Below are 27,405 nucleotides of genomic sequence, written 5' to 3'. Positions count from 1 at the left end.
TGCCCAAGGCCATTCTGTCCTCCAGGTTGACTCGTTTACTCGTCCCCCTCGTGGTCGTCGCCGTCAACCCCTTCGCGTTGTGAAGATCACCTTTGATGGTAGGACCCTTCCATCCTCTGTCATTCTTGCTGGTGCTCGGTGCTCTGTCCAGGAGTATATTCCTTCTCCTCGACTTTGTAATAAGTGCTGGAGGTTTGGGCATGGTGCCCTCCGCTGCTCTGGGACTGTCTCTCTCTGTCCTTTGTGTGGGAGTGATGGTCACTCTAAGTCGGAGTGCACTTCTCCCCAAGCTCGCTGCCTCAACTGCGGTGAGGCCCATCCTACGTTCTCCCGTGCCTGTGTCCATTACAAGCTTGAGGCGGCCGTCCTTACCCTGAAGCACCGGGAGCGTTTGTCTTTTCCTGAGGCGAGGCGCCAGGTTCGCCGGCTCCCGCCTTATACTAACATCTCTTATGCTCGCGTGTTGCGCTCTTCCTCTCCTCGTCCTTCCCCCCCTTCCTCAGACTCTCAACCGTTTCCGGGCCTTGGACCCTGATACGCCCACTGCCCCCTCCTCTGTTCCTTTGAGTTCTTTCCCGAGGGGTCCCCCTCCTGGTCCTCTGTCTGGGGTTCCCCTTCTTTCAACCCGGTCTGTCATGTCTCCTGTGTCTTCTTCCTCGTCCCCCTCCGATCCTCCTTCCCATCCTCTTCCTCCATCTATCGGCTCTCCCCGCCGCCTGTCGGTGCAGGCGGATGTCCATCGCTCTCCTAACGGCCGTCGTGTGTGCTCTCGTTCGGCTTCTCCTGTTGGGACACTGGAATCCGTTGCCCGGTACGTAGTTGCTGGGACACCTGTCTCTTTAAGTCAGAAGCGTAAGCCTGGCTCCTCTCCTTCCTCTTCCCCGGCGGGTAAGAAGGCTTCGCTTTCTTCCTTAGCTCCTACTTCTGGCTCTGTTGCTCCTTCCCCTCCCATTTCAGTGGTTACGCCCCCTGTTCCTGCTATGGAGATTTCTTTGGCCCCTGCTTCCCTTTCGGTTGCTGCTCTTGCTGGGGTGCGCTCCCCTCTTTCTACTCCCCCTCTTCCTACTCCCCCTCTTCCGACTGCTGTCCTTGACTGCTCCTCTCCGTTGTCTCCTCCTCTTCCTCCTCCTCCTCCGGACCCCGCCCGCCCACCTCTGATCTGTTCTCCCGTTTCCTTCCCTCCGTCTTTGCTCAGTTTACCCATGCCCCCTAACCCTGACTTTGCTGACCCTGATCCCGACCCTGATATTCTTTAACGTGCTCTGTTGCTCTTTCGCCTTTGTTTCTTCCTTGTTCTCTGTTTTTGTCCTTTCTCTTCCCGTCGTTGTCCATTCTTCAATGGAACGTTCGAGGTTATTACGCCAATTTCCTCGAACTCCAACTTCTGATTTCGCGGTTTTCGCCCCTTTGTGTCTGTCTCCAGGAGCCAATGCTTGGTGCTCGTCCTGGTCGTTTTCGTGGCTATTCCTTTCTCTCCCCCCCCCCAGCCATTGCTGGGGCTTCTAATTCTTCTGCTCTCTTGATTCGTGCAGATGTTTCCTTTGTTCCTTTACTTTTTCCTTCGCCTCTCCATTGTTCTGCTGCTCGTATCTTTGTGGGGAAATGGTACACAGTTTGTTCCATTTATCTCCCCTGAGTGTCCCGCTCTCTCTTCCTGATTTGAAACACCTCCTAGACTCCTTGCCGGAGCCTGTGCTCCTGCTGGGTGACTTCAATTGTCGTCATTCTCTTTGGGGTGACGTTCTGACGAATACCCGGGATCGCCTCCTTGAGCCGTTTCTCCTATCTTCTTCCCTGTCTCTTCTGAATTCTGGTGAGCCCACTCATTTGGACTCTCGGACTCGCACCCTTTCTTGTCTTGATCTTTCTCTCTGCTCTTCTTCTCTTTACTTAGATTTCACGTGGCAGGTTCTTGATGACCTCCATGGAAGTGATCATTTCCCCATCCTTGTTTCCTTTTTCTCTTTTCGCCCTTCCCTCTCTTTCCCTAGGTGGCAGTTTGCTAAGGCAGACTGGACCCTATTTACCCTCAGTGCTGCTCTCTCTGACCTCTCCCTTCTGCCTCTCTCTCGCGCTCTCCTCCTTTTTCATGACACTGTCTTCAACGCTGCCCTCCGCTCTATTCCTCGCTCTTCCTCTCCGGGTCCACGGAAGTGCGTTCCCTGGTGGAATGCGGACTGTGCTCGGGCTGTCCGCTGTAAGCGTGCAGCCTGGAAGAGGCACCGCCGTAGGCAGACGACCGATTCTTTTCTTTTCTTTCGGAAAGCGAGTGCGGTGGCCCGTAGGGCCATCCGTACGGCTAAACGTGAATGTTGGGCATCTTATGTCTCAACAATTACGTCCGAAACCCCTCTGGCCCAGATCTGGAAGCGTATCCGCAAGATAGCGGGTAAGTTCGTTCCCGATGTTTCACCGGTCCTTCACCTCCATGATACTCTTGTGGCGGACCCGTTGCAGGTCGCTTCCGAACTGGGTTCCCACTTTTCTTCTGTTAGCTCTGGTCTTCATCTTCCCCAATCTTTCCTTCTTCGTAAACCTGTCCTTGAGTCTCGTCCTTTAGATTTCTGCACTCATCTTCAGCTTCCCTATAATGATCCCTTCTCTCTCTCTGAACTTCGTTCTGCTCTGGCCCTCTGCGGTTCTACGGCGGCGGGCTCCGATGGTATTCATTATGAGATGCTTCGCCATCTCCCTCCGAGCACGTCTCAGTATTTACTGAGTCTGTATAATCGGATCTGGGAGTCGTCGTCAGTCCCTGAGGACTGGCTCGATGCCGTTGTCCTCCCTGTTCGCAAACCGGGGTCTCTGGGTACTTCCCCTAAGGACTTTCGCCCTATTGCTCTCACAAGTTGTGTCTGCAAACTTTTTGAACGTATGGTTAACGTTCGTCTGATGTGGTTCCTGGAACACCATCACCTCCTCTCCCCTTCTCAATTTGGTTTCCGCAAGTGCCGCAGCACGACAGATGTCCTGGTGAACTTGGAGGTCTATATTCGTACTGCTTTTGCTGCGAAGACCTCCGTTGTTGCCGTCCTTTTTGACCTGGAAAAGGCTTACGACACCACTTGGCGTTATCATATCCTATCTCAACTTCATTCTTTTGGCCTTCGTGGTCATCTCCCTCTCTTTCTCCGCAGCTTCCTCTCTCGTCGTTCCTTTCGGGTGCGCCTTGGTACCGCTCTCTCTCCCTCTTTTCAGCAATACGAAGGTGTACCCCAGGGTAGTGTTCTGAGCACTACTCTTTTTCTGGTTGCCCTCAATGGTCTTCTTTCCTCTCTTCCTCCTGGTGTCTTCTCCGCTCTCTATGTCGATGATCTTACCCTTTGTTGTCAGGGTGATGATTCGCCTCTCCTTCAACGCCGGCTTCAACTTGCAATTGATGCCGTGTCGTCTTGGGCCACTGATCATGGCTTCAAGTTCTCTACTTCTAAGACTTGTGCCATGACATTTACGCGGAAACGGGTTGTTCTTCGTCCCTCTTTGTCTCTTTATGGTCATCCCCTTGAATACAAAGATTCCGCGAAGCTTTTGGGGTTATTCCTTGACACTCGTTTGTCTTGGTCTCCCCATATCTCTTACCTCCGTGTTGAGTGCTCTAAGGCCCTTACCCTCCTTCGGGTCTTGTCCCATACTTCTTGGGGGGCGGATAGGCGCACTCTCCTTGCTTTACATTCTTCTCTCGTCCTGTCTAAGCTCGATTATGGTTGCCCTGCTTACTCGTCTGCTTCTCCTTCTACTCTTCGCCGTCTTGATGCTTTGCACCATACTGGGTTGCGCCTCAGTTCTGGTGCCTTTCGTTCGACTCCCGTCCTTAGCTTGTATGTTGACACTGGCTTCCTGTCTCTCCAGGACCGCCGTGATCGCTACTGTCTTCGCTATCTTGCGCGGTCCTTGCAACATCCTTCCTCTCGCCTCTGTCGTGCTTTAACTTTTACCCCTCCTGCGGTTCCTGTTCCTCTTCACCACCTCCCTCTTTCTGTCCGGTTATCTCGCCTGCAGGATTCTCTTTCCGTTCGTATTTCTGATGTTTCTCCTCGTGTTGTTCCTTCTTTGCCCCCGTGGAGGGTCCCTCTTCCGCGGTTTTGTACTTCCTTGACCCGTATCACTAAAGCTTTTACCCCTCCTACGGTTCTAAAATGCCTTTTCCTCGAGCACTTTTCTTCTCACTCCCGCTCCGTTTCTGTCTTCACCGATGGGTCTAAGTCAGCGGACGGTGTTGGCTACTCTGTTGTTTTTCCTGATCGCACTTATATGTGTCGCTTGCCTCCGGAGACTAGCATCTTTACAGCGGAACTTTATGCTATTCTCTATGCTCTTCGTCTCCTACTTTCTCGTTGTCAGTCTTCCTTTGTAGTTGTTGTTGACTCTCGTAGTGCCCTCATGGCTCTCGGGTCCTTTAATCCAGTTCATCCAGTGGTTGTCGAGATCCAGCATTGGCTGTTTCTCGTTCATAGTAAATTTAAGTTGGTTGAGTTTTGTTGGGTTCCCAGCCATATTGGTGTGTCTTTAAATGAGCGTGCGGATGCTGCCGCCAAGGAAGCTGTCCGCTCTTGTCCCATCTCTCGTAAGGGCATTCCGTATTCCGACTTTTACCCGGTTATCCATTCCTCAGTCCTTACCCGTTGGCAGGCTTCTTGGTTGTCTGTTACTGGTAACAAGCTACGTACTCTTAAATGTTGTGTTTCCTCGTGGCAGTCCTCCTTCCACCGTAACCGGCGGTGGGAAACAGCTCTGGCGAGGTTGCGTATTGGCCATACTCGCTTAACCCATGGTCACTTGATGGAGCGCCGCCCTGCTCCTTATTGTCCTAGTTGCATTGTCCCTCTTACGGTCGTGCATGTCCTTCTTGAATGTCCTGACTTCCAGGACGAGCGTATGTCTTGCTTTCCGACCGCCCCTCGCGGTCACCTGTCCCTCGATAGAATTCTTGGTGACTCGGATACTTTTGATATCGTTCGCCTTATGCGTTTTTGTTCTCGTATTGGCATCCTTGGTGATATTTAGCGCCCTCTGATTATTTTGCGTATTTGATGGTGCTACATAGCCTTCCCGGTTTGGTGCCTTCTTTTGATAATTACTTACTTACTTCTATGAAATCAGAAACATCAAGTGGTTCTATGTCCTCAATGTCCATTTCAGAATTTGTGGTTGATGAGTGGGCTTGAGGTGTTGAGGTGAACAGAGGACGCCTCGCACCAGATGGGCCCGGGTGTTGAAACTGCCGCGTCAGCAGGAGGAGCTGCGCTGGCATCTATGTCGGGAACATGTGGTATACCACGTGACCGGGTAGGCCGAGATGCCATGTGTTCGGTGAGGGAGAACGGGAATTTCATGGAGAAAAATCTGAGAGTATCCACATCCATTTCGGTTAAAAAATGGAATTTATAGAAATATTTTTTCGATGGACGAGAAAAGTAGGCTGTTATGCGGAATCGTAAGAAAAAACGGCGACGAGTTATCTCTAATCTAAAGCGCGAAAGTGTTTAGATAAGCATCTTATTGCTTCGTAATTACAATTATTACTTAACCTATACCTATTATAGGTTAGGTAATAATTGTAATTACGAAGCAATAAAATGCTTATCTTAACATACTAAGTAGGTTAGGTAAGGTCGGTGTTTTCTATGAATCTTTTTAAGGGTATCTATTATGTTAAGTATGTCACCTATGCACATATTTAATAAGTCAATATTGACTTATTAAATTTGCGAGAACGGGTTGTATTTTCTCTATGATTTTCATCTCTTCTGCCGCTCGGTCCACCCAAGATGAAATTTCCTTCTCTAAACATCCAAAAATGATTATGGACTTAGTTCTATCTGCAGTGTTTTGTACCAGTTTACTGTTGGTAACCAGTTCTTTCCTAATTGCTTGCCTAATTTCTGCTTCTTGTTGGTCATTTCTGGTTTTGACTTCCGAACACACTTCTTTGATAGTCTCCTTCTCTTTTACAACTTGAGCATATGTCGCTTTTATTTCTTCTTTATACTTTTCTAGTTCTTTATACACCTCCTCTATGTGAGTTCTCAGTGAAGTTTCCAGTTGGAGATCCTTACCTAACTCTGTGTTAGCCCTTAGGCTTGCTTGGAGTTGTTCACCATATGAGTCTATTTTCTTGTTTATTTCTTCAAAGTCACCACACTTCACTTTCCATGCCTCATTTTCTTTCACTAGTTCCTTGATTTGCTCCTCCTGATTTGTTACCTTGTCTGTTAATGCAGTAATAATCTTACCTTGTTGAAGCATACTCCCTTTTAGAGTGCAAAGCTCACTCCAAAGAGCTCCATTGTCCTCTTCCAATTTAAGCACTTTTTCTTCATACTTCTTTTGCATATCTTCAATTATCTCTAACCTGCCAAGAACACCTCCTTTCCTTATATCTTGTGTTGAGAATCCTTTGAAACCATCATCTGTTGGTGTGTCTACATTCTCAGTGGGGGTGGTGGCGGCGGCCATCGGCGGTCGGCCGAGCGGACAGTGTGCTGTCCGCTCGGCCGACCGGCTCCCCCATGTATGTGTATGTACGATGTGTTTATGTCCGACTGGTGTACGAGCCGTGCCACCCGGTAGAAGGGTGATGCGGTTCGTACCTCTTGCGCTGGGGCTGGGGTGTTTGTTTTGTTTCCGAGCGGTGTACTCCTGTGTTCTGCATCGTTTATCACTGTTTTCTACGGCTCGCTCATTTTCTCTCTCCAGTCATAGCCCTCTAGATGCAGGGGATGTTCTGGATTTTATATATGGGGACATCACTTCGTTCTTTTCTCTGCTTCCGGGTGTGGAGTGGCTCTAAGTGGCGCCACCTCTACCTCTGTACTGCACCTCATCTTCAGCTGGTCACTCACCTCTGGACATATTTCGCCTTTGGCTTCAACTTTTTATTCCGGTAAAGGTACATACATTGCCTACAGCCTCTAGTACGCATGGCATTTTGGGCAATCCACTAACGATGCTCCTGGTATGTTACTGGGCTTGACTGTGTTGTGGCACGGTCGTGTCTCCACTCTGCAGGTGAGATTGTACTGTCTGGCGACTCTTTCGGCCAGGTGCTGGTTCTCGATTTTTGATGGGGTGCTTGCCTAGTTGTGCTTGCGGGGGTTGAGCTCTGGCTCTTTGGTCCTGTCTCTCCACTGTTGGTCGACGGGTGTGCAGTTTCCAGAGCCTACTGGGCTCTATCTTCTCTACATTTGCTACTGTGTGTGGAGTCTGCCTCCACCTCATTACTTCCTAGTGCATTCCTTTTCCTACCTCCTCTGACATTGATCACGTTCTTTTTAATGTTTGTGGCTCATTTGGGTACTCAGTTTCCTCCTGTGTCCCCTTCCACTTGTGCATGTACCACCCTTGGTCACTACTCCATCCTTGTTTACTGTCACTTCCCCGCTTGGCAGGGTTGCGTCAACACCTAACAGGTTTGTTAGGTGTTGTGTGTTTTGCTTGGACACCTTGCGTGTGTCTTCAGTGAGTTTACTTTGTCCGTGTATCTTGTTCTTTGTTGTCCTGTGGAGCACTGCCCTGCATTTCGGTGCTTTTTGTTTCGTTTTTCGGCACCTGGGTTTTTTCCCTATATTTGGACAGTCCTTCCTTGCTTGGTCTCTGGACACTCATTCCTTGCCTATCTTCAGTGCCTGGCTGCACCCTGATATCCATGGTGTCCCTCTGTGTATGTGCGACCTCCCCTACACACTTTGTGGTTGGTCATGTACATTTCGTGATCGGCTGCTACTTGGTCTGTATTCTGGGTTTTCCTTGCCTGTTTTCGTTTTTCCTCCTCCTGTGCTACACATGACTGTGTATCTGGGTCGGTGCTTCTTGGCTATACTGATGTTGGGTTCTGGGGTGGGCGTCTGTCCATGTTCAGTTCCCTGCTTTTGGACTACCCCAGTGTTCAGTTTTGGTACCGAGTTCCTTCACTTTTTCTTTGTATCTCACTGTAGGCTTCTGTGTTGCACTGTGTGGGGGTTGTGGACTTTCGGTCCACCGCTCCTGCCCTACTGGTTCCTTTTCTTGGGACAGGTAGCTGGGCGTCCGGTTTGGGCTCTGGCTTTTCTTTGTTCCTTTTCCGGAATGTGTGTTTGTTTTCATGCAGTTCACGTCCTGCATGGTTCTCCTCATGTATACCTCTGGGACGCGTGCGTCGTTCTTCCCTGCTGGAGCTGGTTGCGCTGCTCCTTTGGGAAGTGGGGTCGCTGTTTTTCTCTTCGCGTCTCACCCTTTCATTTGTGGTGCTTGTTTTCCTCGTTGGCCTCTGCCTGGGCCCTGGCTCCTTGGTGTTTGATCTTGTTGGTCCTTTTGGGGTCCTGGGGGGGGGGGGTTCCTCCCGGTCGGGGCGGAACCAACCCGGTCTGCTCACCCTGGTTGGTTCCTTTTCGGCTCACTGGGGTTGGGTTCCTGGTTTCTCTGGCGGCTGTTCCTTTTGGTTTTTGCCTACCTTGGCAAGACCTGTTGCTTCCTCGGTTCTGGTCCTTTGGGTCTTCCCGTGGCTCTGCCTCTTTTTGCGGATCAGATTCCCTTCGTTCTTCCCCTCGAGTCTTCGTGTCTCGGATTTTTTTATCTAGTTTCTCGTCGCTTGTGTGGGCACTGGTGGGTTCATTGTTGATCTCCCACCTGCGTGCTTTGTCTCGGCAGCGGTGTGTAGTTTTCCTGGTGGTCCTTCCAGTTTTCCTATCACTGCGTAAGGCCCATAGAGCTCTGATAAAGATGGCTTGTCTTTCCCTTCGGGGTTGTTCTGGGACCGTCATCTGGGACTGTGTACTGTTGCCTCATCTTAGGTGGTGTTGGCGGAGCTGCTCCAGCTTGAATTCGGTGTTGCTGTTCCTCCTCCTCCTCCGTTCCGCTTGCAAGCTTGGGCGTTGTTTCGCCTCCAGCCTGCTCTCGAGTTTCCGGTGCCGTCCTGGTCGTTGGCCCGAGTGGTCTATTTTTTTTCTTCCCCTCGTTTTGGTCCTTGGGTTGCTGCTTGGTTGGTCAGGCCGGGGATGCTTCCTTTGTAGTTCGGTTGTGATTTTTCGCTGTTCTCTGCGCGACTTGGCCTCTGGGGTCCTGGACACGTTTTGGTTTGACTGGATTACCTTCCTTCCCTCATTCCTGTTCTGTGGTTCTGTTCTGCAGGGTCTTTGTTTCGTCTGTGATCTTGTTTTTAAGGTTAGGACACGTGGCGTCTGCCTCCCGGATCCTTCCCTATTTTCCTTATCTGTGGTTGTGGTTTCCTTATCTGAGTTGTCTAGTTGTCTGTACGTGGGAGGGACGTGAGGTTTGCGCACTCCGTGAATAAGCTTCAATATATTCGGTCATATTAGTATTACAGTGATAGAACACGGATCACAGTTATCACAAAGTGTAAAACCACATTTAGGAAAGAAAAATACAGTGAAGCCATTAGAACTTTGTGTTTAATAGAGAATAACCACCTCTCACCAGCCCACGTGAGAACGTAGTGCCTACACGGGGCCATAAACCAAGCCCAAGTGTACATATACTTACCTCGGTATACTTAGACTATAGTGAAAAGTGATACGGTGAATAGTGAACGGTAACAAAACAGGCATAAAGGCTTGAAATGTAGGAAAATTGCCACGTGGAAAATTTGGAACGTATAATTCAGTGAATAGTGAGGCAACACACACACCAGACTGTACAGGGGCCACGAGGGTTGTGTACACACTCGGTAGGCTGTGAAGGGTTGCTCCCCCCCCACCCCCTTTACCACTGGTCAACAACCAACGGTCCACTGCCTTACCACCAGCACCACAGACCAGAAGCATTATGGTCAGAATGCCTTTAATAAAGATGTGTACAGAATGCAACAAGGAAGCAGATTACCAGCAGAGCTTCCAGTGTCAACTATGTTCAGCAGCCATACACAGTAAACGTGCCAGCATGTCAAATAATGCCAAGAGAATTGGTCCCAGAGACCACTCGGTGTACTGGTTCTGCGAAAAGGATAATATTACTGTCTTGAAGATGATTGCCATTCTTGATAAAACCCCAGCAGAGCACAGAGAATCACTTCTAACTGCCTGCACGGAAATCTTAAAAACAAGATCACAGACGAAACAAAGACCCTGCAGAACAGAACCACAGAACAGGAATGAGGGAAGGAAGGTAATCCAGTCAAACCAAAATGTGTCCAGGACCCCAGAGGCCAAGTCGCGCAGAGAACAGCGAAAAATCACAACCGAACTACAAAGGAAGCATCCCCGGCCTGACCAACCAAGCAGCAACCCAAGGACCAAAACGAGGGGAAGAAAAAAAATAGACCACTCGGGCCAACGACCAGGACGGCACCGGAAACTCGAGAGCAGGCTGGAGGCGAAACAACGCCCAAGCTTGCAAGCGGAACGGAGGAGGAGGAGGAACAGCAACACCGAATTCAAGCTGGAGCAGCTCCGCCAACACCACCTAAGATGAGGCAACAGTACACAGTCCCAGACGACGGTCCCAGAACAACCCCGAAGGGAAAGACAAGCCATCTTTATCAGAGCTCTATGGGCCTTACGCAGTGATAGGAAAACTGGAAGGACCACCAGGAAAACTACACACCGCTGCCGAGACAAAGCACGCAGGTGGGGGATCAACAATGAACCCACCAGTGCCCACACAAGCGACGAGAAACTAGATAAAAAAATCCGAGACACGAAGACTCGAGGGGAAGAACGAAGGGAATCTGATCCGCAAAAAGAGGCAGAGCCACGGGAAGACCCAAAGGACCAGAACCGAGGAAGCAACAGGTCTTGCCATCAAGAATGGCAATCATCTTCAAGACAGTAATATTCAATCTCAATCCACTGATCTTGATGTTCGGGTACAGGTGGCTTCGGCACTGCATTCACGTTTTAGGTTGCTGCAGCCAAATGGGCTTTCCCCAGAAAACCCGCGCTGAATGTAATGAAATACCCTCTATACACACGTTATATATAAGTATCTACATTTGTGTTCACCATAGCAAACCACTAAGCTGGTATGCTGAGTGCAATCAATAAAAGGTGGCCACACACAGTCAAAAGACATCGCCACCACCCTCCCTCCCACAGCATTACTCCTCCCTCCATGGTGCACAGCGCTAAATATCACCACAATCCTGCTATTATCAGAACCCTGGTCAGTTTTATCACAGTCAGGGGTCTTCTGTAATATCATCGCTACATAATAGCATGAACAAGTATAATTTGGCATTTTTAGGCGATGCTGTGGTCACAAGCTGAACAGCAGTGCTGTTAGCTCATGCTGCGTGGGTCAGGCTTGGTTGCTCACTCAATACTGAGGCCAATAACACCCGGGAGTTTGGCCCACGATTTTTTTAAAAAATGGAGTCTGTTTACAAGAGCCCTGATGAAGGTGTGGTGAACCCCGTGTATCCGCGGGCTGTTTAAATCTTGCGTAGTACTCCAACACATCATATGACGTGATGCGCAGTTGACTGGAACAACGTCCAGCACGTCATATGACGTGATGCGCACTTTAAGGGTTAATTTGTGTTCACTGATCACGGGAAAAATAATAAAAAAATCGTAAGTGGCATATATTGCCCACTATAGGGTGGGGAATTCTGGCAAAAATCAGGCGCTGACTGAGCGTGCGTCGCAGGCGGTTTGTTGATCGCCAGCTGTCAGGCCGGAGTTTCCACAAAGAGATAATTACCTAATTATTTCAATGTCTCTGATTTATTTTTCCTAGTTTTTTTGCTGTAATATTATTCAATAGTGTGTAGTGTGATATATTTATATAATAAAATGAGTGAATCATCGCTGTACTCAAAAATATGGTGTGCATATTGTTCATTCAATTATGTTCATCAAACAGTGAACAAATACTTTGTCGGTTATTACACTATATACACAGGTTATATATAAGTATCTGCATGTTTTGTTCACCATGACGAACCACTAAGTTGGTATGCTGAGTGGTATGCTGAGCCAGTGGCAGCCAGTGGCAGGCAGTGACTGGCTGCCACTGGCTGCCACTCCCTCCCTCACCTCACCTCACCTGACTTTCCACCATTCTCCACCCACCATACTGTTTTTGCTTTTATATACAGACATTATATATAAGTATTTACATGTTTTGTTCACCATAACTGTACATCTAAGCTAGTATGGTGAGTAAAGGCACACAGTCAGCTGGTGGCGGCCGCCCTCAAGGCCAGACGCACTAATATTTCTCCTACAACAATACTGTTTGTGGTGTTATTATGCTATATACACACATTATATATAAATATCTACCTGTTTTATTCACCATACTTGTACAAGTAAGCTGGTATGGTGCCCAAAGACCATCGTGGTCATCAGTAAACAACATGGTAAGTCCTGCAGACGACGCTCCTCCCTCACCAAAATGGCGGCTCCCAACCTCCTACTCTCGCTGTTATCTCACACTATACACACGTTATATATAAGTATCTACATTTGTGTTCACCATAGCGAACCACTAAGCTGGTATGGTGAGTGCAGTCAATAAAAGGTGGCCACACACAGTCAGAAGACATCGCCACCATCCTCCCTCCCACAGCATTACTCCTCCCTCCATGGCGCACAGCGCCAAATATCACCACAATCCTGCTATTATCAGAACCCTGGTCAGTTTTATCACAGTCAGGGGTCTTCTGTAATAATATCATTGCTACATAATAGCATGAACAAGTATATTATGGCATTTTTAGGCGATGCTGTGGTCACAAGCTGAACAGCAGTGCTGTGAGTTCATGCTGCGTGCGTCAGGCTTGGTAGCTGACTCAATACTGACTCCCTAACACCCGGGAGTGTGGCCCACGATTACGATTTTTTTTTAAAATGGTGTCTGTTTACAAGAGCCCTGATGAAGGTGTGGTGAACCCCGTGTATCCGCGGGCCGTTTTAAATCTTGCGTAGTACTCCAAAGCATCATACGATGCGATGCACAATTTACTGCAAGTCGGTCAAAGCATCATATGATGCGATGCGCAATTGAATGGTTAACGAAGATAAGTTTCAGTTCATGCGCTTCGGAAAAATGAAAATATAAAAGTGGAAACCACGTATAAAACTCAGTCAAATCATAACATAGAACGGAAAGGCAATGTAAAGGATTTGGGTGTACTGATGTCGGAAGACCTTATATTTAAAGAACACAATAAAGTAGCCGTCACAACTGCAAGATAAGTGACAGGCTGGATAACAAGAACCTTTCGCACTAGAGATGCTATGCCGATGATCCTTTTCAAGATGCTAGTGCTCTCTAGAGTGGAATACTGCTGCACAATGACAGCCCCTTTCAAAGCTGGAGAAATTGCTGACCTGGAGAGCGTGCAGAGATCCTTTACTGCTAGAATCCACTCAGTAAAACATCTAAACTATTGGGACCGACTAAAGAGGCTACCTTGAGGCTACCTTGAGGTGCTTCCGGGGCTTAGTGTCCCCGCGGCCCGGTCGTCGACCAGGCCTCCTGGTTGCTGGACTGATCAACCAGGCTGTTTGACGCGGCTGCTCGCAGCCTGACGTATGAGTCACAGCCTGGTTGATCAGGTATCCTTTGGAGGTGCTTATCCAGTTCTCTCTTGAACACTGTGAGGGGTTTGCCAGTTATGCCCCTTATGTGTAATGGAAGCGTGTTGAACAGTCTCGGGCCTCTGATGTTGATAGAGTTCTCTCTCAGAGTACCTGTTGCACCTCTGCTTTTCAACGGGGGTATTCTGCACATCCTGCCATGTCTTCTGGTCTCATGTGGTGTTATTTCTGTGTGCAGGTTTGGGACCAGCCCCTCAATTATTTTCCACGTGTAAATTATTATGTATCTCTCCCGCCTGCGCTCAAGGGAGTACAGATTTAGGCTCTTTAGTCGGTCCCAGTAATTTAGATGTTTTACTGAGTGGATTCTAGCAGTAAAGGATCTCTGCACGCTCTCTAGGTCAGCAATTTCTCCAGCTTTGAAAGGGGCTGTCATTGTGCAGCAGTACTCCACTCTAGATAGCACAAGCGTTTTGAAAAGTATCATCATCGGTATAGCATCTCTAGTGTGAAAAGTTCTTGTTATCCAACCTGTCATTTTTCTTGCAGTTGTGACGGCTACTTTATTGTGTTCTTTAAAGGTAAGGTCTTCCGACATGAGTACACCCAGGTCCTTTACATTGCCTTTTCGTTCTATGTTATGATTTGCCTGCGTTTTGTACGTAGTTTCTGTTTTTATATTTTCAATTTTTCCGTAGCGCATGAGCTGAAACTTATCCTCGTTGAATACCATATTATTTTCTGTAGCCCATAGAAAGACCTGATCTACATCTGATTGGAGGTTTGCCGTGTCCTCTATGTTGCCAACTCTCATGAAAATCCTAGTGTCATCTGCAAAGGATGATACAGTGCTATAGGTTGTGTTCTGGTCTATGTCCGATATGAGGATGAGAAAAAGTACTGGAGCAAGCACAGTACCCTGGGGGACTGAGCTCTTCACGGTTGATGGGCTGGATTTTATTTTGTTGACTATTACACATTGGGTTCTGTCAGTCAGGAAATTGTAGATCCATCTGCCTATTTTCCCGGTAATTCCTTTTGAACGCATTTTATGTGCAATAACACCATGGTCACATTTATCAAAAGCTTTTGCGAAATCTGTGTAAATTACATCAGCGTTTTGTTTGTCTTCCATAGCATCTAATGCCATATCATAGTGGTCCAGCAACTGCGACAGGCAAGAGCGCCCTGTTCTGAAACCATGTTGTCCGGGGTTATGGAGATGCTGTGATTCCATGTATTTTGTGATCTTACTTCTTAGCACTCTCTCAAAAATTTTTATGATGTGCGATGTTAGTGCTATCGGTCTGTAATTTTTTGCCTCTGCCTTATTTCCTCCTTTATGGAGTGGTGCTATCTCTGCTGTTTTTAGTATGTCAGGGATAACGCCAGTATCTAGGCTTTGTCTCCACAGAATGTGAAGGGCCTGCGATAGTGGTTTTTTACAGTTCTTGATGAATATGGATTTCCAAGAATCCGGGCCTGGTGCAGAGTGCATAGGCATACTGTTTATGGCTTCTTCAAAATCTAGTGGGGATAGGGCGACGTCTGATATGTGATTTGATGTTGGTATCATATCCATGAAAAATTCATTTGGGTTATCAATCTTTAGTGCATTTAATGGCTCACTGAAAACAGAGTCGTACTGCTTCCTCAGTAACTCGCTCATTTCTTTGTTGTCATCTGTGAAAGTTCCATCTCCCTTTCGCAGGGGCCCGATACTAGATGTGGATTTTGATCTTGATTTTGCATAGGAGAAAAAATATTTCGGATTTCTCTCTATTTCACTGATGGCCTTTTGCTCTCTTTGCCTCTCCTGGGTTTTGTATGATTCTTGTAGCTTGAGTTCAATTGTTTCTATTTCTCTACCTAACCTTCGCCGTTCTTGAGATAGGGTGCGACTCTCAAGTTGTTCCGCGATTCGTTTTCTTCGCCTATATAGGGAACGACGTTCCCGTTCCAATCTGCATCTCTTTCTCTTTTTTCTTAGGGGTATGCGGTTTGAACATATTTCTAGTGCTACTGAGCTTATTTTTTCCAGGCACTGGTTCAGGTTTGCATTTCCTAGCTGTTCTTCCCAGTTTATTTCTGTGAAGTCCTGGTTTATTTGCTCCCAGTTTATCCGTTTATTATTGAAGTTGAATTTGCTGAAATCTCCTCCACCGGGAATCTGGACTGGTTTTGAAGGTCCATTCCCCATGGTTGTCAGAACTTCAATTAAGTTGTGATCTGAGTAACAGGTATTTGTAATCATTATGTTCCCGATCAACTCATCATTATTAGTGAAAATGAGGTCCAGCGTGTTCTCCTTCCTAGTTGGTTCTACTATTTGCTGGTTTAAGGCAAACCTATCGCACATCCGTAGCAGGTCATTTGCATGTGCCTGCTCATTTAGGCTACTTCCTGGTATTCTTTCTGATATTACTGTATTAGCCAGGTGCTTCCATTTCAGGTGCCGTAGGTTGAAGTCCCCAAGCAGGATGATGTTCGGAGCTGGATTTGTGAGGTTTTCCAAGCAGTGCTCTATTTTCATTAGTTGGTCTTTAAACTGCTGAGGGTTTGCCTCCGGTGACTTATATACAAGGACAACAACTACATTTAGGATCTCTATTTTGACTATCAGCACTTCCACCATATCATTTGAGGTGTTTAGCAGCTCAGTACAGATGAGTGTGTCTTTGATGTAGAGGCTGACCCTAAGAGCCTAAATCTGTATTCTCTTGAGCACAGGCGGGAGAGATACATAATAATTTACACGGAAAATAGTAGAGGGGCTGGTCCCAAACCTACACACAGAAATAACAGCACATGAGACCAGAAGGCATGGCAGGATGTGCAGAATACCCCGTTGAAGAGCAGAGGTGCAACAGGTACTCTGAGAGAGGACTCTATCAACATCATAGGCCCGAGACTGTTCAACACGGTTCCACAACACATAAGGGGCATAACTGGCTGACCCCTCGCAGTGTTCAAGAGAGAACTTGACAAACACCTTTAAAGGATACCTGATCAACCAGGCTGTGACTCATACGTCAGACTGCGAGCAGCCGCATCCAACAACTCAAGTTCAAGTATGTTTATTGAGATAAGCAATAAATACATCTCAAAGGGATAGAGTAGCTTAGGCTATTTCTACCCCCCTCTACTTCAAGTCCCTCAAGGGGCGCACAAATTCAGTGAGTACAAATAGACAAATAACATTACAAGAATCCCATTTAACATTGCAGGTTTATATAGTAAGTACAGCATATAATTGTTACACTCTCGGGGCAAAATTCTTGTAGCTCCTTAGTATACTGTCTATCATACCATTATCACACATCCAAACAATTTGATGTGGTACACTATTTATTTCCTTATTTCGGTAGTTTTCAATAAGTTGACACTCTAATGTGCGGCATACTACATAATTTACACTCCTTATCTTTTTCACTGACATCAACACCGTATTGCCAGATATATTTATATCCTAATCTTAATCTCATGTAAATTGAATTCTTCCAAGTAGACTTTCCTTTACCATAAGTAAAGGACGAATTTGTATTTATTATTGAATAATTCTTAAGTGTGTTACTACTGTCCACCATTGCCATTCTCTTTATCATTTCTTCACCCTCCTGGATCATCTTGATTCTTGTTTTTATTTGTTTCAAGGTTAACTGACATACAACATCAACAAGAGCTTTTTCAGTGGCTCTCTTCGCTATGTCATCAACTACCTCATTCAACAGTATTCCCACATGTGAAGGGATCCACATGAATCTTACTTTATACCCAGTTTTTTCTAGTCTCTTAACATTCTCTCTACACTCTATCACAATATTCTGATATACTGGGCGTCTGCTATTTAAAGACTCTAACGCTCCTCTGGTGTCAATAAAGAAGCAAGCATTTTTACCACATTTGACTACTTCCTGTAATCCTGCTAATACTCCTTGGAGTTCAGCCTGAGTGGAAGAGACATTGTCAGTTAAGCGGCGTCCAATAACAGTATCTACAGTGCCGATGTCAGTGTACTCCCTGATCAAGACTCCACATCCTGCCTTCCCATCCCTAGCTACTGACCCATCACAATATACATGTAGAGTGTTTTCTGTAGGCAGTTTTCTAATTATACAATCATATGTTGCCCTCAGCTCTCCTATTTCATACATACTTTTTTTCTTATGCAAGGGAGTAATTACTACATCTACATTACAATCCTCCCATGGTGGTGTAAATTTTCTCTTGGGCACAGCAATACACTCTGTAATAACATCATACTTTATAACATTATAACATAATTTATTCATATATATACTCTCTTCTTCATCATACACTGTTCACTACTTACCACCTTTTGAACCGAGAGGATTAATTCATTAGCTCCCCCATCTCTCATTAATCTAATGGCAAAGGCTACATTTATCTCTTCAATTCTATCCCCAATACTCTGCAGATTCAACTCCATCCTCATTATCTCAATCATAGCATTTCTTGGGCATCCTAAGATAATTCTCATGGTTTCATTTTGTACTTTCTCCAACTTGCCCATCCTACCTTTACCAAAACAAGAAATGACAGGTGCAGCATAATCAATAAGAGATCTTACAGTACTCAAGTATATCATTCGTAGCACAGGGACTCCCACTCCCTTTCCACAGCACCCCAAGGCCTTCAGAGGTTGTAATCTCTTCTGACATTGACCCAACAGTCTGTTCATCTCAGCTTCCAAACTCTCATGGGTATATCCAACATATATGCCTAAATATTTATATATATTAACTCTCTATATTTTTACCGTTTATTTTCAATACAATGGGGCTCCGACTTCTACATTCAAACTTAGTTTTGTTTTCATTAACCACCAGTCCCATATGGTGACACAGGTTTCCGAAATTGTCCAACACTGTTTGAACCTTTGAAATATCTTTGCCCTGAAACAAAATATCATCGGCATATATGATCGGAGTTACCCCATTTGAGTATCTCTCAGATGCTATCTTATTCATTAGTACATTAAACAGGGTGGGACTCAACACTCCTCCCTGAGGTGTGCCGAGTTCAAAAGACCTCACACCTGACATACAACCTTGATACCACACCTGAGCCTTCCTTTCGTAAAGATAATCCTCTATCCAGCGCAATAATTTCCCTTTAACACCAAGACTAGCTAATTCATATAAAATAACCTCTTTGTTGGCTTTATCAAAAGCTCCTTGTAAATCAATGAAAATTCTATAATAATCATTTTCATTAGCTAAACATTTAATAATACAATCAGAGGTACTTTTTCCTTTGTGGAACCCGAACAAATTACTAGACAGCTGATCACCTATTATATATAAAAGTCTATTTAAAATGATCCTCTCCATCATTTTACAAAAACACGAGGTTAAAGACACAGGTCTATACTCTCCATTGGCTTTAGGGATAGGGATGATCATAGCTTTTTTCCATTTACTGGGAATACTGCCCTCTTTATAACTAATATTAAAGAGGTCTAAAAGTGGGCTTTTCGTCATAATGGCAAGTTCATTAAGTATTTCATAAGTTACTCCATCCTCCCCAGGTGCGGTAGATTTCCCAACTTTAATTGCCGTTATTAGTTCTTCTCTGGTAATACCTGTGCAAGTGACATCACCACTGTTACCTGCTATAAGTATAAAATCCTTTCTTAGATCTTTCCAAGAATCTATTGACTCTCTCGTTACAGCGGGTAATGAACTAAGTTTGGCAGCTTCCGCCCATTTATTTACGAGCCCATTTGCAATTCCTTGCGGGTCTGGATGTGCAACAAAATTATGCTTTTTACCCCTTATTTTATTTATGTCTTGCCAGATTTCCTTCAAGTTTCTGTTACTCCCAACTTTCTCTGCAAATTCCTGCCAATACTTGCTCCTAATTTACTTTCTCTTCTCCCCACACAGCCTAGCAACTGCCAGTAAAGCATTCTTCCCTTCCTCAGTCCTACCATTCCTATTCCAATCCCTGTGAGCTCTCCTCATTGTTAATGTCCACCCCTTAAGCATCTTGTCATGTGTATAATTTTCTTTTCTGGGGGGATGCCTTTTTATACTAGATGGTTTCCGGTTCAATGTTGCATTAAATACATCTACCTCCTTAATTAAATCTTCATAAAATGCTTCTGCCGAAACTGGCTTATAAGTATCATACCAAGACTTAATATGGCCAACAAGACCCCTTAATTCTCCCTCATTAAACTTTAACCTTTTCCTCTGAAGGCAGGCATGCTTTTTATCTAGTTTAGGCTGTATTTGTAATGCAAAATGATCACTTAGCATTTCATCCACAGTAAGACAATTCCCCTCTATGCCCTCAGCATTTATTAAACAAGCATAATCTAATCTCCCTCCCCTCAAATGAGTAGGAGAGGGCTTGCCCAGCAGTTGAACATCTTCATGTTCCTGCAAAAACTGGTACCATCTGCAACCATTCCTATTTGCTTTACCCCTTGATCCTAAAGCTGGATGTCTGGCATTAAAATCCCCTACCACAAGTGTATCTTCAGAAAAGAAGGAATCTGGCAAGTATCTTAAATCAAGGGAGCTATCAGAGATGTATAGATTAATGAAATTTAACTCTCGGTCCTTTAATTGTATCCGCAAGCTAATACTTTCAATACCTCTATATCTCTGAGGGATTCCAGTTATCTCGGCAGGTATGGTACTTTTGACATAACATGAGACCCCCCTAGTTCCTCCATCAGCATATAAGTGAAAGCCTCTATAGCCATTTAGCCTCAGAATGCTACCATCCCTATCCCCAGTTTCCTGGAGTGCTACTATGTCAATATCCTCTCTAAGTGTATAATAGTGTACATCCACCGCTCTAGTTTTTAATCCATTAATGTTCCAAGATAATATTCTCAATTTACTTTCATCCATGATTAAAAATAAAACTACCTTTGCCCTGTCCGTCACATTCCATGAGATACGAGAGTACCTTAGAAACTTCCTTCCAACACCGTAACATTTTTTCTTTCTCCTCACTTTCACAACTACTACTAACATCGAAGGTAATATTATTCATATCTATTTTCTTTGTTATTTCTGTAACCCGTTTTACTTTAACCGTTCTTTCAACATTTGTCACAACAGGAGGTTGAACACCGCGGACACTACTAGAAAGTGTATTCTCCTGACTATCCTCTATCATCGTTACCTCATGCACATCATTACTTTCTTCTACGCACGTTTCACTTTCCATTTCACGTCCTGTTTTACTTTCAATTACACGTCCTGTTTTACCACCATCTTCACCCCGTCCACCTTCCATAGCCAATTTTTCCAATGCCTCAATCCTCTTATCTAGTTTTTTTAGATACTCCAAAATTTGATTACCAACCTCAGACGTGACCATATTGTCCTGAACCTTGTCGTCACAAGGTTTCAGTTTTTCCACTGCATGATGTACTTTCCCTAAGCTCGCCTTTACTTTCTCCGTCCCATTTTCCCACACATTGATCATAGGGGCTCCCGTTGGCTTCCAACTGTTTCCTCCATGTTCCTCCTGCACAATCTTTCCTTGCTGCGAGGATACATCTATCCTGCTTGTAAGTCCCGTCCTAGTCTCTTTCAGATGAGGCTTCATGGGGCATAGAGAGGAACCAGCATTGTGGCTGCCTCGACAGTTGCAACAAAATGGGATGATTTTTTCACTTCTTTCAATCTTGACTCTACACTCTTGCGAGTCGTGTTTTTTCCCACAATACCGACACCTGGGGTCAAACTGGCATTTCCATGCCATATGTCCCCAACGTGAACACTTCATGCACAGTATGGGCTCCTCAACGTATTTTGCAACGTTCCTATAGCCTAGTCCTTGCACAAAAATTTTCTCCGGCGCCTCACCCTTTACCAAGGCAACAACCTGCCTTTGTCACCACGAACACTGTTCCTCTTTGCCCAGACAACATTATCATTGTTAAGAAGAAGACAGTCAGGATCCAAATAAGTTGGAAACTTGAAAACTATGATCTTTGTGTGCAACATACCTTCTTCTGGAGGAACCATCACTACATTTTCAAAACCAACCGTCGTGAGGCGTTCCACGGCCTGTTCAGTCCCAACTGTTATGTAGGGCCGGGGAAGACCCGCCTTGAAAAGTGGTTCGTATTCCAAACATTGTTTAGCTAGACGTACCGTCCACTCTAGCTTTTGGTGGAACTTCAATTTGCATGTTGTAGGGAACAACAGCCTCTTCCTTCTTGTCTTGTCTTGCTTGTCTTGAGTCTTGCTGAGTAGGGTCTCATTCTTTGGTCTCTTTGTAATTTCATCGTCACTCTCACTGTCTCGCTGTCTGTTATTATTTCTCCGTTTCTTTCTGTTCACTACTACTTCAAACGGTCTGTTATCATCTTGTCTGTCCTCCTCACTACCACTTAGGCATCCCGCCTCAGCCATTTCTTCGACGCTGTCAATAATCGAGAACAAATGCACAATATCCTGTATCACCACGTGCAAAAACTAAGGGTCAACATCCAACAGCCTGGTTGACCAGTCCAGCAACCAGGAGTCCTGATCGATGACCGGGCCGCGGGGTCACTAAGCCCCGGAATCACCTCAAGGTAACCTCAAGGAGGTAGCTCCGGGAAGCCGATGGGGCTCCCCCCAGAAAACCAGCGTTGAATGTAATGAAACCTCCCTCCCTCTGGTCAGCGGTGTTTTTTGCGTATTTTGACATCCAGCCTTAGAACTGCCTGTTGGATTGCCGGCGCAGATGATCTGAGGCTTCCCCTTCCCCCTCCCAAGGGGGGGGGGGGTTACGCAGACAGTGGTGTGGCGACGTGATGACATCATGCTAGTTTCATAATTTTGTTTGGGGAGTTCTGTCCACTCGTTCGGCTTTCGGTAGCAATATTTTCACCAGAATAGGGCTTTGTTTTGGGGCGCCTACCTTTCTGGGTGCCTGTCCCGGTCGATGACAGACATAGAATGCTCCCAGCCACAGGGGAGGGTTTCTGTTGGCCATTACTCCTCGTGCCTCTCTGAGGGGGCCAGGTTCTGGCTCATGGTCCCCGGTAGGCAAGAACTCCAAGCACTTTGACTGATGCCAGAAAGTTATACATATCCATTCAGCCTGGATAGCTCCAGGGAACCTCCTGGACTCAACCAGAAAATGGCATTTCATTATATTCAATGCTGGTTTTTTTTAAATATTCATCTAAAATATATTTCTGAAAATATTTTGATGAAAGTTTCACGACGCTGAAGCCAATAAGTTGGAGATTTGTTAAAATTTTAAGTAATTTTTACATAATTCGGATATTTTTCAAATTATGCCCCCTTATGCTGAGCAGTGTAAGGGTTAAAGATCTAGACATATGAGTAAACCTGTATGCAACAGGGCAGGGTGACAATTGAGTGGGTCCAGGTCAACCTGTATGCAACAGGGCAGGGTGACATATGAGTGGGTCCAGGTCAACCTGTATGCAACAGGGCAGGGTGACATATGAGTGGGTCCAGGTCAACCTGTATGCAACAGGGTAGGGTGACATATGAGTGGGTCCAGGTCAACCTGTATGCTAATGTGCAAGGGTTAATATTGTGTTGTGTTCTGTGTTGCAGCATGAGGGAGCCCAGATACAAGTGGCACCATGAGGGCTGCTGCAATACTATTGTGGCCATAGCCTAGGATGACCCATGATTTCCAGTTATGTAAGTGTTGCAAAATATATATTGGCATTTCTTGTAAGTTTCTTGCTTTTAATGTGTGCTTTTCACTATATTATATTACATACAGTACTGTATTTGATATTATTTATTGTATCACAGTATTTTTGTATGAAAGGTTTTGACTTAAAATAAGAGCTTTATATATATTGCATTATTATTATGTATATTCATGCCATTTCCCTTGACTTCTTTAAAGTAATAAATGTGTGTATATATATATATATATATATATATATATATATTAGTGCATGCTTATATATGAGTACTGAGCCTCTGTCATAGTAATGACTTTGTCCTCAGATAAAGCCCAAATATTAGGCTTGAGCTACTCATACTTTGACTTTGGGGACCTCGATGCAAGCCTAAAATATATGTATGTACAGTATATATATACAGTATATATAAAATATATTTATATATGTGTATATATTATATATATATATATAATATATATATATATATATATATATATATTAGTATATTTTGGTAGCAGTCTTTCCTGTAGACATATATTATTAAATATGACCGAAAAAGTAAGATTAATAATTCTAACACGAATTTTCTCAATGTTTCTTATATTTTTTTTCACTGTTGATGGTAACTGAAAAATCAATTCTCCAAAATTCATTTTTATTTCTAGCCTGACGCGACACTTGAGCGCGTTTCATAAAACTTATTACATTTTCAAAGACTTTAGTTTACACACACACAACTATAACTGAACAGAGCTTAAACATCTTCGATTTTATACCTGCATTTGGGTGAGGTGATATGTTACAACAGTTTTGGATGAGGTGAAAACAAACTTACAAAATTTTTGTAAATTTTTTGGCCACAACTTAAAAATTTTTGGCCACAACTTACAAAATATTATAAGTTAAAGGGAAGAATGGAAGTAACTGTAAAGGGCCTATTGGCCCCTATTTCTTGATGCTTCTATATTGGTGCGGAGTCTTGAAGTGGGTAGAATATAGTTGTGCATTAATTGGCTGTTGATTGCTGGTGTCGACTTCTTAATGTGTAGTGCCTCGCAGATATCTAGCCGCCTGCTATCGCTGTATCTATCGATGATTTCCGTGTTTTTTGTTAAGACTTCTCTGGTGATGGTCTGGTTGTGGGAAGAGATTATATGTTCTTTAATGGAACATATAATCGTTTGAGTTTTACGAAACGCCCTCAAGTGTCGCGTCAGACTAGAAATAAAAATGAATTTTGGAGAATTGATTTTTCAGTTACCATCAACAGTGAAAAAAAAATATAAGAAACATTGAGAAAATTTGTGTTAGAATTATTAATCTTACTTTTTCGGTCATATTTAATAATATATATATATATATATAGGGGTACCACCTCTGGTGCAAGTGTAGGGACCCATAGCCTTGGAGAAGAAAATAAAGAGTACTCAGAGAAGATCTTGTGGATCCTCCCTGAACACTTTGATATTTTCTTCTCCTACCACCCCTATTCTTTTGGTATGTATGTATATTTATCTAACTGTATTTGAAAATTTCATTACACAAAAAAAGTTACAATATTGATTACATGCAGGGTACAAGGCTGCTTGTCACAAGTTGAGTAGCTCCTTCAGCTCCTCAGATGGTAGGCAGGAACTATGGATGCAGTGAGCATTTCCTCTCTGGATTGCCACACTAAGGCGCTGAAAAAGAAAATTGGCAGCTCTAGGGTCTCTAGTTGTTTCGATTAGCTTAGACCCCAACTCCTTCAAAAAGCTAACAGCACTTTTACCCCAGGCACCAAGTGTCTCTGAGGCAATGGGGACAAAATTGTAGTGGTGCTCAAGGTCTCTGTATTTACGTGACTTGGCCGCTTCCCGGTGATTGGCAGCTCCTCCTGCTTGTGTAGCACTGAAGTCAACATAGGTATTGGCTAAAGTTGAAACGCAAGTGTAGTCCCACACCAACTATCTACCATTCTTCCAGGGGTTCACCGTAATTCTGTATGGGCGACCGACAGGCTCATCAGAGTTGCGGGACATTAGGTAACGGGGCTCTCTCTCTGCTGGACAACCGGCTGTGGTAAGGCTTCTCTTAATAATGTCATTGACCTCACCGTGTCTTGTATGCCATCCTCCTGTCCTTTGGCAGAGAGGGCCATGCCATCCGTACCTGTCGGCCTCTGCCTCGCCGCAAATACACCTGTATTCGGTGTGGATTGGGGCAGCAAGGCGGAGAGCCACGGCAATTCGGAGGGCCTGCAGTGTGAGACGGGTGCCAGTTGCTAACATTGGGGTTGCTAATAGGAAATCACCTACATGGGGAGCTGCTACAGCTCTAAGTCAGGCAGTGTCATGTGGTGTTGTCGCAGCTTCTAGCAAAGTCGCCGCTTTTTGGTCAGCAATGGGACGATCCCAGCTGGATTGCTTATGGGCTTCAGAAGGCGGTGGTTGGGGTGCTGGTCCTGCGAGAGAGACCCATTTGGTTGTGCAGTCTGTGAAACTGGGATTGTACCCTTGCCTGTTGAACTAGGTGCTCAGGTAGGATTTCCTTTACCAAGTTTTCAGACCCCACTGAAAAGGACAGGAACGCTGGTACAGCAATTTGTGTTGCTGTGCGCACGCCAAGGCCCCCGAGTCTGACAGGAAGGGAGGCCTGTTTCCACTGTGAGTCGCTGAGGGAAAGATTGAGGGCTTTTTCTAGTGTTGATTTCAGCAAACTGTCGTACTCTTCTAATTTAATATTGTTGAAAGATGGCGAACATCTTAGAAAGTAGGTCAGCCTGGGGAGGGACAAGCATCTGGTGATGAGCTTGTGACACCTTTGAGGTGTCACAAGCTGGTGACACCTGGTGAGGTGTCACCAGGCTCACCTGGTGAGGTGTCACAAAAAGGTGACACCTTTAAAAAAAAGGGGGGGGGGTGGTAGGAGAAGCGAACACTCTTTCGTATTCAGAGTTAAATAGCAAGTTTTTCCCTGAATGCTCTGTGTTCCCTTCTCTGAGGCTGTGGGTCCCTATAATTGCACCACCAGTGGTGGTACCCCCCTATAATATATATATATATATATATATATATATATAATATGCGAACAAGCCTGAATGGTCCCCAGGACTATATGCAACTGAAAACTCACACCCCAGAAGCGACTCGAACCCATACTGCCAGGAGCACTCTGCTGGCATTCAGGATACCTTAACTGCTCGACCAACACGACCGGACAAAAGGGGATGGTAGCCAAGGCTATTTCCATCCCCCACCGGCACTCGGTTGGTAATCTTTGGCATGGTATTTTATCAAATCACCTCATTCTTTGGGGCACACGAGAGGAACACAAATGCGAACAAGCCTGAATGGTCCCCAGGACTATATGCAACTGAAAACTCACACCCCAGAAGTGACTCGAACCCATACTGCCAGGAGCACTCTGCTGGCATACAGGATCCCTTAATCACTCGACCAACACTACCGGACAAAAGATGATAGTAGCCGAGGCTATTTCTATCCCCCTGCCGGCACTCGGTTGGTAATCTTGGACATGGTATTTTATCAAATCACCTCATTCTTTGGGGCACACGTGAGGAACACAAATGCGAACAAGCCTGAATGGTCCCCAGGACTTTTTGTGAAAAGGATCCAATTGGGTACAGTACTAATATTTATTTTTAAAAATATTAATAATAATATTTTAATCTGCCTCTATATGTCCCCACTTGCATTATGTAATACAGTTTTTGGCACAGTATTTGAGAGCAAATGTAAATTATCTTGATAGAAAACAGAGAAGAATGACCAAGGTAATGCCAAGCATTAGAACCTTCCTTATGAAGAGATCCTAATAAAATGCCATTTACATTATTTAAAGGAGCATAGAGGAAGGGAGGACTGAATACAGTGTAGAGGTGGTTGAAAGAGGATGTAAATTGGGTGCTAAGAAGTATAAAACCAAACTAAAATTTAAATTAGATTGAAATTAGATAAGTTTTGATATAAAAAATACAGGGGTACCTCGGTTTAACCCTTAAAGTGCGCATCACTTCATATGAAGTGTAAATCGTTTTACCAGTCAACTGCGCTTCACTTCATATGAAGTGTATGGGTACCGCGCACGATTTGAATGGCCCGCGGTGTAGCTGGGGGTCCCATACGCTGCCCAGGGGCTCTAGTAAACAGCGGCCATTTTGAAAAAAAATCCAGCTCACGATCCGATGGCATGGGAGGCCTCAGTTTAGCGAGAGTCACCATGGCGAGCGCACGGTCAAACGCCTCACGGGCACGCACCACTCAGTCCCTCACC

At 45.1% G+C, this 27,405-nt stretch overlaps 1 protein-coding gene across 4 annotated transcripts in view; it reads left to right on the top strand.

The window, feature by feature from the left end:
* Window positions 1-27,405, top strand: part of LOC123772181 (zinc finger protein PLAG1) — a 294,636-nt gene that overhangs the window by 32,967 nt on the left and 234,264 nt on the right. For all 4 annotated transcript variants that reach the window (XM_045765236.2, XM_069311295.1, XM_045765235.2 and 1 more), the window contains exon 2: window positions 23,048-23,137. In XM_045765236.2, coding sequence (XP_045621192.2) covers window positions 23,116-23,137 — 22 coding nt within the window. In that variant the 5' untranslated portion in view covers window positions 23,048-23,115. The remainder of the gene's footprint in view (window positions 1-23,047; window positions 23,138-27,405) is intronic.

Source organism: Procambarus clarkii, chromosome 69, assembly GCF_040958095.1.
Source record: "Procambarus clarkii isolate CNS0578487 chromosome 69, FALCON_Pclarkii_2.0, whole genome shotgun sequence".
NCBI classification, from domain to species: domain Eukaryota; kingdom Metazoa; phylum Arthropoda; class Malacostraca; order Decapoda; family Cambaridae; genus Procambarus; species Procambarus clarkii.
Note: the sequence above shows the minus strand (reverse complement) of the source record. Positions and strands in the feature narration are given on the sequence as shown.